The sequence below is a fragment of the Megalops cyprinoides genome, chromosome 13 (genome assembly GCF_013368585.1).
Source record: "Megalops cyprinoides isolate fMegCyp1 chromosome 13, fMegCyp1.pri, whole genome shotgun sequence".
NCBI lineage: Eukaryota > Metazoa > Chordata > Actinopteri > Elopiformes > Megalopidae > Megalops > Megalops cyprinoides.
In genome coordinates, this window is record NC_050595.1 from 9,795,682 (window position 1) to 9,813,247 (window position 17,566).

The following is a 17,566-nucleotide window of genomic DNA, read 5'->3' on the forward strand; positions in this document are numbered from 1 at the left end:
CTCACACATTAATAGTTACACCACTCTCACAATATTTTTCACACTCCCACAATACACACTCAGTGTCTCACACATACAATTATGCCATAGACACTCTCACAAAGCACTCTCATTTAAAAACACACACACAAATCACCACCACATAACAGTCAAACTAAAATGAGCACACACTTTTGCACAGTTGGTCTTGTATAACACAGAATAACTATTCAAAAGACCTTCTCATGTTACAAAATATTTTTATTTCAACACGTGAATGTCTCTAAAACTTGCTTTAATGCTGACACACAAAAATACATCTTTATGATCATGGTTTGCTTTAAACTTGGCTGACCCTCCATGCAGAGGTCACTACAGCACTCCGAGTTATCACATGATGCAGGAAAGAGCAGTGACAAATTACCTCTGCAGTGTTACAACCCAAACAGTACAATACTGCCCACTGCAGGGTGGGATGTCCTACTGCAACAAGACCAGGGGGCGGGTCTTTGCTTGACAAGACAAAGGACAGGTTTTCCAATAGAAAACAAACACAACAAGGGGATAGGCCAAGGGGATGGAAACAACATAATGGGCCTTCCCTTGACAACAAGGCAAAGGGGCAACGTTGAGAGGACTGCCCAGGGAAAGAGATCCACATACTGAGGCCAAGTACAGAGGAATGGAACACACCACAGCTACAACACATTAACACAACACAGTACACATCTACACAGTACAACTACAGAGCACACAGCTTAATGCTACAGCTACAGTGTACATCTATGCACTACAACACATTAAGAGTAACACCTACTGTAAAATACACACTGTACACATAATACACATCTACAGTCTCTTGTAGCACGTCACTAAGGTTTACACAGGAAAACTGTGGGCACTTTGGGTTATTACCGCAGCACGGCAGTATCTATTGCTAATACAGCGGTCAGGAGAACAGAATGTCATACCTATTGATTTGATACATCTATGGTTTTATATTTCCTGTATTCTGAGTTCACGCCATAGAGATAGAATAACTAAGTTATGTATGATTAAACGTGCATCAGATTCACCAGAGTCCTATCCAAAATGGCACCTTGAATGGACAAATCAACACAACACAACAAGAATCAACACCCAGGATTCATCAACAGTCACAGAATCATTCCACAGCACAAATATGATATGAAAACAAAAGGCAACGAGAACAAGACCCTGCACACATAAATAATATACAAATATATATATATATGAACAGGTACAACAGATTAGTACAAATCAATTCATTATTGATAATAAATTAACCAGTAAACAAACTGGTGTTCCCTTTTACCCACCAAAATATTGCCAGAGCAAGCCATCAGGGCAAATATTCATTATATTTAAATTCACACACAAAAACATAAATAACATACATATGTAGAGTCTAAGTGCCTTCAGTTTGCATGGACAGGAAAGCAAACAGTGTTGCCAAAATGAATTTGATATCAGATTGAAAGCTACAGACTAATTTGAAAGTTCAACCCCACTGAAATGGGCAACTGACGTGACTGCCCCCTGGTGGCCTGATTTCTGCAAGTACAACATCCATGCTCTACAAAGCATCATGCCCCATTTGCACAGCATTACACTTTACTCTGAGGAAATCTACCACAGACACAAAAACACATACACATTTCACAATACACAACAAAAACTACTCTACGGGATGGCATGGGGCTTTCCTTCCAGGGTAATTATGCTGGAGTGCCTGCACTTCACCCAGATCTAACCGCTGGAGTGAATTAGCTGTCATTCAAATGGAGGGGGACTGCCTGCCTTCACAAGAGACAGGGCTCATTGTTCCACTGTTTCAGATGTGTTTTCACCTGCCAGACAGGAATAGAAAAACTGATCCATCCTTAACACTGAGACTTGCATTTAAAATACTCCACGTAGAAGTACCTTCTTACAATTCAAAGGCACTTTTGAGCAGAATGGAGTGATTTTCACACATCCCCTGGTAGCATACAGGTGAGAATATTTGATATCAGTGAAAATTGAAAGTGACTCGAATATGCCTGTCAGAGCACAATACAGCGCGGGAGGATAATGACCTCCCTCTACCAATACAAAGGTCCCTATTGGGAATGGACGGACACGCTGCTTGTGTTGGAACCTCTTTTTTAAAATGCATTTGTTACCGGAATCCCACAGATGCTTCTTTGTGAGAGAGCAAGGGACTGGTGAGATAGTAGTGATGGATGGAATTACAGAGGCAAAAGAAGGATGTGTCGGGGTGGGGGGGGGGGGGGGGGGGTAACATTTTGAAGGTGCAAAGACATTGGGGGGTATCTGATAGAGCAGAGATGCACAACCCCAGTCTTGGGGCACCAGGGTTCTGCGGCTTTTACAGTTTCACTCAACGGCGGACTGACATGTACGACACCAGGGCAGACGACACCCAAAGCGTGAGCACAGATAAAAGCTGGAACAGAACTGAAACACGCAGATCCTGTGGGCCCCCCCAGGAGCTGGAGCTGTGCGTGGCTGTGACAGAGGCCTGCTGGGGGGATGAGGACGTGCGAGAGAAACGGTGGGCGGAGGAGGAGCATGGCGGGATACGCGGGTCAGGAGGCTGCGGGAGGTCAAGCAGGGCCGGGCCTGCCTCACTCTGCAGCCATCTGCTCGATGTGGTCGCTGAGCAGCTTGTATTGTTCTGGGAAAGAGAAACAGAAAGGGTTAAAAACCTCTACATCTAACACACCTTTTCAACATAGCTATACTTTTAACATACTTGTACAGAATCAGTAAATGGTATCAAAAAGTGATATGAATAATGCATGCCAGAGAATTAATTTTAGGGTGTCAAGTAACCCCCTAATGTTGATTTCCTGCATTATCAAAAATCTACCAGTGACAAGGCTTATGAGTATCCCTGCCTCCCTTCTCCCTTTATCATTTCTCATGCAGTAATTAAGTATATAAAGTTCAAACCATAATGAGGGTAACAAGTGAAGGGAAAGTAAAAGAGATTAAAGTAATTCAGGTTAGCACAGCCAACATAAAAAACAAGCCATTATAAACGTAAATGAGCCATTTCATGGGTCATAAATGCAAGGGAGTCATTTCATCTGACTATAATTGAGAAGGGGTGTGCTACCTTCATTCAGATTTCCAATGACTGCCTGCTTCTTCAGGAAATCATTGCAGAGCTTCTTGCTGAGTCCAAAGGCCAGCATGTTGTGTGTGAACGTCCTGCAAACACACATACACACATAAGAGTAACCGACACATATTCTTTTTACCATAGCAACCTATAAAGCCACACCAGCACACACATACTGACAACTCTTCTTAAAATAACTAGTACACAGACACACACACACACACCAGACAGACAGACAGGCCCATGCACAATGTAACAAACTATTATTTTCCTCTCTCACACAAACACTACCTTTAAAGACCACCATGACTAATCATACACAGATCTTTAACATTCATAAATTTGTACACACACACACACAATAATGAGCCAAAACATTATGACCACCTGCCTAATATGCTTTTGGTCCTCCGTGTGCCGCCAAAACAGTGCCAACGCGCCGAGGCATGGACTCTACAAGACCCCTGAAGGTGTTCTGTGGTATCTGGCACCAAAACATTAGCAGGAGATCCTTCAAGTCATGCAAGTTGCGAGGTGGAGCTGCTGTGGATCGGACTTGTCAGTCCAGTACATCCCACAGATGCTCAATCAGACTGAGATCTGGAGAATTTGGAGGCCAGGGCAACACCGTGAACACTTCATCATGTTCCTCAAACCATTTCCGAACAATGTGTGCAGTGTGGCAGGGCGCAATATCCTGCTGAAAGAGGCCACTGCCATCAGGGAATACCTGGTCTGCAACAATGTTTAGGTAGGTGGCACATGTCAAACTGACGTTCACATGAGTGGCCGCACCCAGGGTTTCCCAGCAGAACATTGCCCAGAGAATCACACTCCCTCCACCGGCTTGTTGTCTTCCCACAATGCATCCTGGTGCCATAAGCCCCCCAGGTAAACGGCGCACACGTACACGGCCATCCACGTGATCTAAAAGAAAGAGGGACTCATCGGACCAGACAACCTTCTTCCACTGCTTCAAGGTCCAGTTCCGACATTCGCGTGCCCATTGTGTTGCTTTCCGCTGCTGACCGGGAGCACCCCACAAGCCTTGCCGTTTCACACATGCTCTGACCCAGTCGTCTGGCTATCACAATTTGGCCCTTGTCAAAGTTTTTCAGGTCTTTACTCCTGCCCATTTCCCCTCCATCCAACACGCTGACTATGTGAACTGGTTGTTCGCTTACCATCTAATCTACCCAGACCTTGACATGTGCCCTTGTTAGGAGATCAATGTTATGCGGTTCACCTGTGAGTGGTCATAATGTTTTGGCTCATCTGTGTTTTGATATGTTAATACTAGACAGAATTGAAACCCTGGCTTCCCCTACTCACCCCAGCTGGCCAAAAGTGATGTTCTCATTGAATCTAGAACTGTCATCTTTTTCCTCCTGGGTCATGTGACACCATTTCTCCCTGGGAAAAATGAATGAAGCCAGAGGTCAGTGGTCAGCCACCATCACGACAGCCAAAGGCTCCCTGATCTACTACACGCACACAGTTTCTACTGAGCACCGCATCTGAACAGCGCTGTCCTATCTCCCTTAGCAACAGCCTTAACAATGAGCTGTCCGGAGTCACACATTCACAGATGGTATCTCCACTGATTTGACTGCAGGATCACATCACCCACATCAAATACAGTGAACAAACTGTGCATGTACACACTGTGTTATGTACATTCACTAGTACAGCATTTACTATTATAGAGACAGAAAGCTGATAGAGAGAGAACAGCTGTGGAACTGAGTGAAATACCATACATAGACTGGAAATATGGCAGTGTCTATGGGGATTAAAACAAATATCAGCAACTGTTCACAACCACCAGAACAGTGCCATTTATGTAAATGTATTACACACTTTTTTTCACCACATAAGGCAAAACACGTATAGGGACAACAAAAAGGTTTCGGATGGAAGACCAGCCTTGGACCCAAAGTCATTATAATGACACATTTTTATTTCAGTATAAATGACGTTTCTTCTTTGAGGTTTAATGTGCAAATCCTACTTGTCTTATGTCTTTGTGTGGTTTAGACTACAGACAGAAATTCTGATCTAGATCAAGCATGTTGCTCTTCCCAAACAACATGTACGCATCTACCATTGGTCTGAACGGGTCACATTTAGACCTCATCAGGAGTTTACACCAATCAGAAGACAGTGTGCATTCAGGGCACAAAAAACAAACCCATCTCTTTAAATGGATATTCATGGAAACAAAGTATAGAGCCGGTCAGGGCAGCCCGCACATTTCAGCTGTTCCTGTACGAAACTGCCACCTGGTGGTGACAGAATGCAAGTGCAAAATCCCCAAGCTGTGACGCATCTGTGCCAGCCAGAACATAAAAAGAATATTTGAACAGTAGGCATGGATACTTAGTTAAATGGGTCCAAAGAGGAGCCTGACCTGAGGGGTACAACACCTAAGCACACAAATGTGCATGCATGCATGCACAGTTGCAGAAGAAGGTGCTGGAGCAGACTTGGTGTTTTTGCCTCTTTGTGATAACAACACAAATATATACATGCCAAAAGGGGCATTTGACTTTTGATAAATGATTAATATCCAGCACCATGCAATAGACTATAACCATCATGCACTGGGCTGTGAGAAGGGAAAACCCATCATGCACTGGGCCGTAGTGAGGGAATACCCATCATGCAACTGGCAGTCCTTTCTGTTTTAATGCTTCAGTAACTCAGCAACTGTAATTGTGCTAAAACAACAGCTTAGCTATAAGGAGTTTAACCACAGGTCACTGAACACCAGCTCAAGGCCCCAGATGACTCTGTCTGAGCAAGGAGGGTTATGATGAATAAATGCACAATTGCCTAATTCTTTCATTATTTCCTGTGATGTCTCATTGTTTCCCAGTCCCCTGGCCAACCTTGGATCACTGTGTTATGCACAGCAATTTAATGCACAAACATAGTGATTATGAAGAGTCTTGATATCCCCACTCCTCACTGACTTCCCCAGACACAGAGCAACCTCCTAGCTTTCGCCCTCCACTCCTACATGCCTTTCATGCCTATGGCGATTTTGACTGGGTTCAAAAACCACAGTTGCGTTACATACACCACCAATGGCAATGCAACTTTCTCCCTGCAGTGTGTGATCCAGCTCGGTTTAATTTCTGTTGCGTATCTTGGCCATTTACACTCTGTAATGGTAGGAATCCACCAACAGCCTCATGGACCAACCCACAGACCCACCATGAGATTGTGTGCAATTCTGGTATGAACAAACAATGCCACAGCCACTGTTATTCTGAATGAACTGATGCAAGCAAATCTTGGTTTGGATCGTGTCATGCTTGTAGTGATGACTGTCAAAAACAACCAACCTCCATGCCAGATCCTTCTTACAAGCCTCCTTCGGCTGAATTACATTATATATGCATTCATGGCCATTCAGTTGACCCGACCATTTTTAAATTATATTCATACAAAAAATTAGAAATTACTGAATATTTCTAAGCCTATGATTCAGTGGTATTCAACAGCAGAAGTGTTGCAAAATGAACGAACCACAATTAGCTATTTTCACAGGCGAGACTTTCACACTGATATAAGTTCATTCAGTAAGTACTGCTGTTTGAGTTCACTGGACCCATACTTTCCTAAATATTTCAATGCTTACAAAGGATGCCACTGTGACCAGAACGACTTCATATTTGTATGAGGTAATAGAGAGATGTACAAGTGACTTTTATTCCCAATATCTATGGAAGACAAAACTATTTTTTTCTGGAAGATCAAGTTTGTCTGATCACTAAGGTATTTTTAAGGAAACCTTTTTTTAGGTTCACTGCAAAGGCCCAGGTTTGACAGGACTGCTTTAGCAGAGCCAGGTCCTGCTACAGCTGTTCAGTCGGCAGCAGCAGAACTACCAAATGTTCTCTGCATGGAGCAAAAATTCAATTTCAACATCATGTGGCACAAGCTTCCAGGGCTGCAGACTGTTCTAACACTGACAAACAGGCAGATGTTGAAAAGGAACCGTTCTGCTCAGAGGACAGCTCCGTCCCAATCAACAGCTCCCCATCTGTCTGCATGCTGTCAGTCTTCTCTACACACAATGTACACTCACTACACACATAATTTAAAAAATACTCCTCCATAACCCATAAATCCCCCCCCCCCCCACCAAACGTTCAGTCTCACTTTCACCCTTCCTTTTCTCTCACTACCTCTTTAATTAGCATTTTGCCATGACAAACACACATTTGTCTTGCAGATGCAATAGGGCGAAGAACAATAGTAATAATACAAGAGAACAAATACACAGCTACAAGTGATCATTTACAATGATAGGAACTGCACAAAAAATGGATTACATAACAAAATAACTGTCAACCCCCTCTCTCTCCCTCCCTCTATCAGGGATCATGGGGAGCAAACGTAATGAAGGACAGACCTCTCATCTTTCTCTTCCTCGGCCGTCGGCCTGCGAGGCAGCAGGGCACAGGGAAACAAAGGATTAAAGATGCATGCAAAGTATGAGGAAGAGATCAGGAGAACAGGAACGAGGAAAAGAAGCTGATGGCAGCAGAAGTTTAACAATAGAGCATGTAAACTGCATTGAGACAGCCTGTATATTATTAATCTCCATGTGTCACACGCTCCCACACTCACACACGCACGCACGCACACGCACACACACACACACACACACACACACACACACACACACACACACACACACACACACACACACACACTATCCCCTCTCAAACACATACACATTCAAACATACACACATTCACAAACACAGCTCTCTACCACTCACAGACAGACAATATTCATTCCTTGTTCTGATTACAACACAGAAAAAGCTTGTGTTTTTTTTAAAATGAAAAGAGTTGTGCTCAAAGGGAAGGTAACGTATCAATAACCATAAGGTATAGGCATCTACATGAGAGCAGAGTCTGACCTGGCATAACACTCACCTCGTTGTGGGTGACCTCTTTTTTCTCTCGCAGTGGACAGCGTCAAAAAATGCTGCATTCCAAAACCTCAGGGTGTGCCTGTCACAGAAACATCACAGAGACATCAGACACTACTGAGGATCAACATGTCCCCTTTAGAGGTAAAATACAGCCACCATGTCTTTATCTGTTAATATTATTGTCCGAAGTTTTATCTAGAGAATGTCTCCTACCAGATAGGCTGCTGCTTCAGGTGTGTGTATAGGTAGATCTTCTCTCCTTTATTTTCTTCAGGACACTCAGGGGACACTGCATGTGAATAAGCAGAAGCAATTAGGTACAGGTGAGTAAACACATGCAGTCAGGTACAGTTGACCGAACTGGTACAGGTTAAGTACAGGTGAGTGATCGTGTATGGGTGAGTAAACACAGAAAATCAGGTACAGGTACAGGCAGAGTATCCAGACAGTGCCAGGCCCAGGTAGTCAGGCACAGGAGTCAGGAATAGGTGAGCGAACAGGTAAGGTCAGATGCATGAGAGTTAACAGGAGGAGCAAGACACACTGTAGATGCAGGCATGTACCAGGCGTTTTGGGCTTTTCTTCGGCAGGGTTCTCCGAATCTCTGAACGGGAAAGAGAGAAGAGACCGTGAGAGATGCTCAAAGGTAGATGAGCTTCTATCTTCAACAGAGAACAAACACAAATAAACAAACAGCTTCATCATCCTGGCAGAAGCCTCTACTATTGTTCCAAAAGAATAAATATAACATCAGCGACAACAGCTGCATCTAAAGAAAGCGTGCTTGCTGATAGATACAGTCGGGCAAGTACTCCTGCCTCCACCCTGTGGTATGAAACAGGAAGCGCAGAGGAAGTGAGACGCTCACCCGCTCTTGCGCGCAGAAGGGCCCCTCAGTTTGCTCTCCAGGCCCCCGAAGAAGCCTTTGACGTCGGTCTTGGCGGAGGTGTTCTTCAGCAGGCGCTCGGCGATGTCCTTCTTGCCCGACAGCCAGGTGTTGGCGCTGCGCAGGTAGGAGTCGATGCCGCCTGTGGGCCGCTCCAGCAGCTCTGTGGGTGACAGCTGGGACCTGCCTGAGGTCCAGAGGAGGGGCTTATCAACATGCGGCCATGCAGGCGCATGCATGTGGACCACACACACACACGCGCGCACACACACACACACACACACACACACACACACACACACACACACACACACACACACACACACACACACAGACACATACAGATAAGAAGCACACACACCAACCTTGACTACAGACTTGCAAGCTCCCACAAGTAAAAGCCTTCATTATGCAATAGTAATGATGACAGCAGTCCTAAGCCCTGCATGCCTGGATGAGTCAGTGCAGCTGGTTTGGGCTGAAACGGTTCTTGCATAGTCAGTACTGGAACAGATCCTACCTATGTAGTAGTAGGTGAAGCACATGGTCATGAGGTTCTTGGCCGGACTGTAATCGTCCATCTGGTAACACCTACAAAAAACACAGGGCTGACATCACCCACCATCCATACTGACTGAGCTCCACACATCACTGAGAGACATGCATTCCCTGGCCTGGCCTAGAGCCCACAAAAAAACCTGCAAGCAACAGATTGTGCAAGTCTGCGGGAAATGGAGATTCAAGCATTGTGTAAGTTCCAGCCATGCAATACATCAGACGCCGGGCACAATATGTACAAATTAACACTCCTCCCCAACAGATGCCTTCAAATAAACCTAAATCACTGAAGAAGGAAAAAGAGGAATACAATTTTGAAACTTACTCAAAGAGAACAACAGCAAAGGACTGGACCAGCCTGTAGAAGGTCTGCTCTGAAACGCACTTGGAGTTGCAGCGCTGCAAAGAACAACAGATTGTCATTTACCTGAGCTCCAACCTACCTGGTTATTGCACCTGTGCTCTCACTTCCGTTTGCTCGAACCCATCTAGTCTGTACTTGAACTGTGATTCTTTGTGCTGGTTCACCTGCTCTGGGGTGCCCTGTACTGTGATTCTTTGTGCCAATTCACCTGCTCTGGAGTACCTGTACTGTGATTCTTTGTGCCAATTCACCTGCTCTGAAGTACCTGTACTGTGATTTTTTTGTGTTGGTTCACCTACTCTGAAGTACCCCTGCACAGAGGTACTTGCTAGTAGCACAGAGTGTGGGCATACCTGTGCGCTGACGTACTTGGCGAACCACTCCCTGCCCTTTGCGTTTTCTCCACTGCACAGCTCTCCAAAGCGAGCCTTCTCCTCTGGTTCAAACTCCTCCCTGTGAGAAAGAGAAAGGGGAAATGCTCAGAGAGGAGGGAAGACAGGGACCTGACCCCAACACACCCATTGGACCCCTCCCCAGCGGCCCTGGCTGTCCTCAGCTCTGCCGTACCTGCCGTGGAACACCTTCTCCACATAGGCCTTCATGAATTCCCGACACTCCGCCACTTCGGCCCCGCCCTCCTCCGCGCTGTGATTGGACGAGGAGGAGGAGCGGCGGGAGGAGCTCTTGGGATGGGAGGGCGACTCGGTTCCCTCGTTGTCGCTGTCCGCGGACTCCGTGGCCTCGCTGTCGTTGCCCCGGTCTCCCCCGTCGCCGGGGTTGTCCAAGCTGTGGGTGGGGGCCATGGGCTCTGGGAGGAGGGGGGCGGAGTCTGTATGGAAGTCCGTCCCACCGGGAGCTACGGCCGGGGGGCCCGTCTCCTCGGCGCATGGCGGCACATCAAAGTCAATCAGGTTCCCCACGGCAACCGCCTCGACCTCCATGCTGGCGTCAGGAGCGGGAAGGACGAGCTGTCACTCAAGTTGTCCACTGCTGCACAGCCCGGTTCACTGCCCAGAGCGCATCTGCATCCAGAAACACAAGGGGGCGCCGTTGCATCGTCTCCATCACCATTTGCAAATCTTATAGGAAAATTCACTCCAGGCAGCACCTCTGTTTTCCAGCTGCAATTTCTGTTCCCACGCTGCAGAGGTCCACAAAAACATCTACATTCTTACATTTATTTCCCTTATTACACATCTCAATGACAGTAATGTGTAATGATGAAACTCCCTTTGAGGACTGAGTCTGTCATTGGTGCAATACAGCATTTGAGGAACTCCCCTCATTCCTGAGTATCTCAAAAACACCTTCCCTCCATGTACGGCAAGGATCTGAACAGCCTTGTCTAATTCTGGAGGCTTTCAATATTAGAGATTCATTCCACAGCAAACTAAACACTGCATGCAATTAAATAACCACATGATTACCTGACATCCAGAGCTTTGTAATGGCACCAACCTTATCAAGCAGAATGCTTTTTGGTCTGACTTTTTGTATTGTGCAGAGGGGCAGAGGGGAAGCTAACCTTGGGATGCCTTTCTATGCACATATCTTGAATTACTTCATGAATTTGCTGCTCATAATTAAATGGCACTGTGGTTTAAACCCCTGGCAAGGGTGAACAAAAACATATTCTTAACGTTTACAGAGACAACACGAAACACTGGTACTGATGAAATACGTACTGGACAGATGAAACACACACAGGCACACAGATGCACAAAAGCTAATACCACAACAATTTTACAAGCGAAGATTGGCAAACGCTGGTTCTAATGACATGTTGCAACGACATTTCTTGTTTTACACAAACATATTGCAAAAATCTGGCTAGTCATGTGTGCACTTCTTCACAGATTTCATCATGTCCAGCTGTGTCTATTTCAGCTGTACAAAAATAGCAACAATTTTTTCCAAGGCTTGGTTATCTTGCTGACCTATGCCAGAGATGTTAAGCACCAAGATTAAATCCCTGGCATCCCACAATGCTTTGGTTCAGTGCATGGTTTGAATGGATGACTCCTGATCTACTCACTCTGTAAATCCACCAGGGTCAATCCATCTCAGAAAACTCGGGCCCAACACCCACCATCTCAGAACTTGCTGCCACTATATTAGAGGGTGCAACCTGATGAAAAAGGTGTCCCCCATCCCTTTGTGAGAATTTTGATTGGTTGCATATCTCAAAGTAATTTCATTTGGTCATCGTTGGTCATCGTTGGTTATTTTTGTTTATGATGTTCTTGTAAATTATATTTAATAGATTTTGTGGTCTCATTCTTTGAAAACATCCACTTATATTGTAACCACATTTGTCCACTAGATGGCGATGCCTGGGGGTGGTTATCTGAAAGATAATGGATTTAGTGAATGCAATCTCTTGACACTAAAAAATGACTCACAATTTTAGATGCAAACCATCAAGCGTGTCTTTAGAGTTATATTTGAGCAGTACAGCTCAGTACTACTTGTCAGACACAGAAAAATTAAATTAAATGCTGTTCAATTACATGTTAAAATTATGTGGTTTAGAGGCTTAAAAATTAGTTTAGAGGCTTTTGGCTCTAAATGTGCATTAAAGGTTTTGGCTGTTGACTTGGATTCCTTGGGCCCTTAAATACTTTTAGAACCACTGCAAGTCCAAATCTGATCCACAGTTTTGAAATGATTTTTACAGAAAACATAGATGGCTGACTGAATCAAAACTAACTTATATTTATCCGCATAACCATTCAACATTTTCACAATAATGGGGGATGCCTCTTTCATCATTTAATACTATCTGATACCGAGAGGCTCTGGTTGGTGTCGAAACCTCTTTGACCATCTGGCATGGAATGAGTCACCAAAAGAATCAGACTCCACCAGTAAAAAGGTGCACTTTGCTGCAACAACTGAGATTCGCAATGCGATCTCAAAGACGCTCTGGACACACGGTGGAAGTGCATGTTTCCTTATCTTCCAGATGAAAGGCGGTGGATGAACTTCTGGTGATGGAATCGGTAATGAAAGGCCAGTTATATAACACAGCATTGAGGCTGTGTGTGAACAGACACACAGACCGAAGGGAGACAGAAATACTGAGGGAACTCTGAGGATTCCCAAGCACTGAAAAATATAACTGCAACTGCATTCCGTTTTTTTTTAATCAGCACATTGGACATCCAGGTAAGTCCTACAAAAAAAAAAAAAAAAACACATATATGGGCTCCGAAGAGCCTCGGCTAGTTAAAGTGCTTATTCCACCTGCTGTGTCCTACAGCTCAGACCCCTGTTGGAGACCGAGTTGTGTTATTTCCCGCCAACACCCGTGAGCCAGTAGTGGCAGAAATTGCTGGCACTGCCAAATCACTGAGATCCCGTCAGCTGACACGGGCCTATCCTCCAATCGGTGTTCCCTTCACTGCACTTCACTGTGCAATGTAACAGTCATTGGCTGTGTGTGAGTGCATGAGAGGACTGCCTTTATCTTGCTTCAGCACTCCTGCGTGAGCACAAAGGATGTTTGACAAGCTGAGTCTTGTGTACTACAACAGCCAATTCCCAGCTGGGTGGGAAAAGGGGGGAAAAAAACAAAGTATACCAAAAAATACCAAAAAAAGATGATATATTAATGAGCGATGAGATCAGCGGTGACATCATGACGTCCCCCTCTAGCCCGAGGAGTCTCACTAGACCGGCAGAACGCCAGGTTGTACTCGCACAGTTATTTCCATATTGCAAATTGAGCTTCACAAAAAAAAACCACACGCTCACGCCGCTGCCTTCACTGCGGAATCCCAGCCTCACCCGATGCGCTACCCCCCTCCCGGGGAGACCTTCAGATGCCCTCTGTAAATCTCCACGTTCTCCGGTGTTCACATCAGAGTGCATGAGCCACAGAATTTCCGCCTCCCTGAGCAGGAGAACTACCCAAATGCAACACCCCCCTCCCCAGTCCACCCCCGCTTTCTGAATCACACGCCTGGGGCCAGCGCAGGCACTCTCAGAGAGGAGAGCGACTGGATACTGCAGGCAAGCAGTATCTTAGACAAAGCTGTCATTCCGGAAAGCACTTTGCCGGACACCAATCTCTGAAAGCTGTCACGGGTCCTGCTGAAAAACAAGGGAGATCAATATCTTGTTATCCCAGTATCTTTGCTGATGGACAAAAATAAAAATCACTGGGTCCTTACACTACTACTTCAGCAGAGAGACTGGATGAACAGGACTATATTTGTGTGGAAAGCCAGTCAAACCCTCACAAGAGAGCACAGTCCCAGAATGCACTGCACCAGGATGATATCCAGTGATAACCAGAGTGGGCCTTGTGTCCATCAGAGATATTTTGGTGCACCATTCTGTTTTACCAACCCACCACCGGACACCCCAGATCTTAGATTCTGGGGTGGAAAAGGATAGTGCAATCGATGGATATTGCATTTAATTGTCTACAATATATTCTAACACCACCAACACTGTAATTTTAACTTCTAATAAGGGCTGTAGCAACATTTTTCAGATTTTAAACACATTTTTCAAATCAACTGTTAAAGACCCCCAACACTGTACTACACGTTTCAAGCGTGATCAGTGATTTGTTAGGAATTTTCTCCGTCTCTTTAAATGCAACTTCCTGGTGGTGTTCTTTGCATGTTCTTTTCAACAACAAGGGATGCAGCACTGGACAGGACGAGAGAAGCAGTAAAACATGACCAATGAGGGCCAAGTGGGTTGGGCTAGAGGTGCAAATGAACCAGGGCAGTGTAGTGCGTAGTGTCCCTAAAAAACATGTCCGAACGTCAGACCAACATGCCCTGTGGACATGCAGGCTGTGGACAGACAGTCCAGACACCTAGTGTCTACAATTGTCAGGTAATCAAATCTTAATGTTTGTCCATGATGCCAGTCCAGCCAGCCTCCTACAGTGAACAGTGACAAGAAACTGAAGCCCTGCTCATCAAATTATCAACAATCCTAAATGCTAGCAATTCCTTCTTCCCGTCACTGTGAATCACACACTGACACAGGACTATGCACAATAGAAAACTGAGAAACCAGCGACATTTTTTCCACAAGGTTTCCAGAATCACAGCGCATTAAGCATTGTTTCTTCAGCATTTCAGTCTCTTCCGAAGTCAGATCCAAATGGCAAAAAGGAGTAATACTGAAGATTTTTCACCAGACTACGCAGAGCGCATATCCTGTAAGTCTGAAATGTTCTTGTCTGCATATGACGGAAATGTTGGCAGAAATGCTTTGTGATGATGACAAACTGTTACCGTCGGTGATATTAATAGAAGTGGTGATAACAATCCCTGCTGATTAAGACCAAAGCAGTGCACAGATGAAATCACGGAGACCCCTCAGCATGTCAGACCAACCATCCTGTGAGCGAATATTTACTTCGGTTCTGCTTCCTAAAATAGAATCTCTTTTCAGGATTAAAAGCAGTCCTCCATGATGCTCGCTCGAGTGTGACACATGACTGTAGTGTTATGTAATTTGCCCCCCTTTCCACCTCCCCCCTCCGATGGAAATCTTATTTGGCGCTCTACCCCCCACCAGACAAATGACACACTTCACAGAAGAAGCAGGGAGCTCCTCGTCCATTCTTTGCACCCCTGTATAAAAATACCCCCCCGCCCCGCTTCACAGTTACTGTGCATTGCACCTGTCAGTCAATCAAATTTTCCTTCACACAGCACCGAAGAGTGCAGCAATCGCTCCGCAGGGCTCAGCGTGGGCCTGCTCCTCCCCCCCTCTTCTGCGTGTCACATGCTGTCACCGAAGTGGTCGCTGCCACAGCGGCCGGACTCCCAAGATAAGCCTGTGAGATGATCCCGCTGGCCTCTGCGTGTATGCGGGACAGGGACAAGGCCGATCTGGCCGAAAGAAAAATGACCAAATAACATTCTGGAGGAAGTAAACTCCAAGCAGAGACTCCCGATTAAAAAAAAAAAAAAAAAAAAAAAACTGGGCATGCCTCCAAAAGCAAGCCCACAGGAAAAAACAGCATGGTGAGTCATACAACTAACCTTCTGACTGCAGTAATGACTGTTACGGCACTGACGCACCATGCAGTAATGATACAGCTTCTGCAGGGACATCACTCTCCCTCTTAACTAGAGTGTCATTTCAGGACCATGAGAACTGGATTCTGGGGTGACAGCGTCCTACTTCCAACCATGACTGGAAACACAGGTGACCTATAATACCACACCAAGCCAGTGTGCGTAACTGAGCTATCTCACAATCTGTCTCTGATTTATCTCAGAACAACTCGACTTCAACACAGTCACACCCTTTCATGGCAGGGTGGCTTGCTTCAGATGGTGACTTGCAATTTGCACTACTCATATAACTGCAATTACTCCGCGGTCTCGTTCAAAACAAGTTTTAAAATTTACCTCGACAGCAGGCACCGGTCTTGCTCCAACAGAATTTTACTAATCGGTGATCTCCAAATCACCTGAACCCAGATTACCCAAAAATAAAGCGGTGAAGGGAAGCTTATGATAATTACTATTGCAATTGTTATTTATCCACGCCCTCCTTTTTGTTCTGCAATCAATACCACTGTACTGTACCCAGTACAGACGAAGACTCCTCGGTGTCGCTGCTGCCCGTGCAGGGTCGGGCACGGCAGAGACCTCCGAGCGGGCGAGTGCACGGTGCGGGGGATGACACAAACGCGTCAGACTGGACAGCTGGTTCGACGGCGCGCTATGCCTTTCGGTCAAGATCAGGTGCGAAAAGTCAGCTGGCAGCAAGGTATTTAACAAGTTGACCTGCGCTTCTCTACACGGCTCATACAATAAACAAACAAACAAACAAGAAGATTAAACAACACCAAACACGCTCGCAACTTGTTATTTATAATGGTATAGGAGGCGTGGCAGCTTAAAAAAGGCTGCGTGTTCAAAACAAATACGCAGGCGATTCAAGCGAGGATGGCTGCTGACAAATGGCATCAGCACGAAACGATTCAAACGAAACCTCTAAAACAATTGCGTCGATGCGTGCATTTAGGCGGAATTTGATATTTAAAAAATATTTTGTAGCTTTCTAAAGTATACTGACGAGACGATGTGTACCTAAAGAAATTTGCGACGCCACTGCCTGCCTATAGCTAACGTTAGGTCATCATTCCAGCTGGCAGAACGGCAGCAGGAGCAAGCTAAATTTAAGTAGATGTACGAAACAGAAAATGAACAAACCTGCGTAAGAAAGCGACGGAAGCAGCTTCGTACGATCGCACAAACCGTGTACAATGAAACAACACAATTGTTTTCCGAACTATTACTTACTCGAAATCTCCCAACAGGAATCGAAGTGAGTCTGTTTCCATTCACTGGGCTTACTGCAGCACGATTGGCCACGCATGCGCACGTACGCTCGCAGTTATGTTCCAAGAACCCTGCGATTGCATAGTTCGCGGATCTGCGTCCGTTCTGCGCAGGTCCTTTGATATGTATATCATGTGTTAGTATAAAGTATACACTCACTCCAGTAGTAAGGCAGGACACATAATATACAAATCTACAGACCTGCGCATAAGCAATGCAGATCTGACCCAGACGAACGCATTTCATAATGACAAACCCCAGCACGTGACGTTGCAAATAAGTGGCACTTTACTTGATTGAACAATTGCTTTTCTCTCCGCGAAAAAATGTTTTCACCTCTTACTGT

The 17,566-nt window shown here is 45.4% G+C and overlaps 1 protein-coding gene across 2 annotated transcripts; it reads right to left on the reverse strand.

Moving 5' to 3' along the window:
* Positions 1-266: 266 nt before the first annotated feature.
* Positions 267-17,256, reverse strand: kiaa0513 (KIAA0513 ortholog). Of its 2 annotated transcripts, XM_036544259.1 has the most exons (13): positions 17,182-17,256; positions 10,460-10,914; positions 10,246-10,345; positions 9,854-9,927; positions 9,491-9,561; positions 8,953-9,157; positions 8,648-8,688; positions 8,298-8,373; positions 8,086-8,163; positions 7,554-7,583; positions 4,463-4,543; positions 3,125-3,219; positions 267-2,680 (listed from the first exon to the last, which is right to left on the reverse strand). In XM_036544259.1, the coding sequence occupies exons 2-13, from the start codon at positions 10,831-10,833 to the stop codon at positions 2,631-2,633; spliced, it is 1,275 nt and encodes a 424-aa protein (XP_036400152.1). In that variant the 5' UTR covers positions 10,834-10,914; positions 17,182-17,256; the 3' UTR covers positions 267-2,630. The 2 variants fall into 2 exon arrangements, with proteins under 2 accessions (XP_036400152.1, XP_036400151.1); XM_036544258.1 differs by lacking the exon at positions 7,554-7,583.
* Between the last annotated feature and the right edge of the window lie 310 nt (positions 17,257-17,566).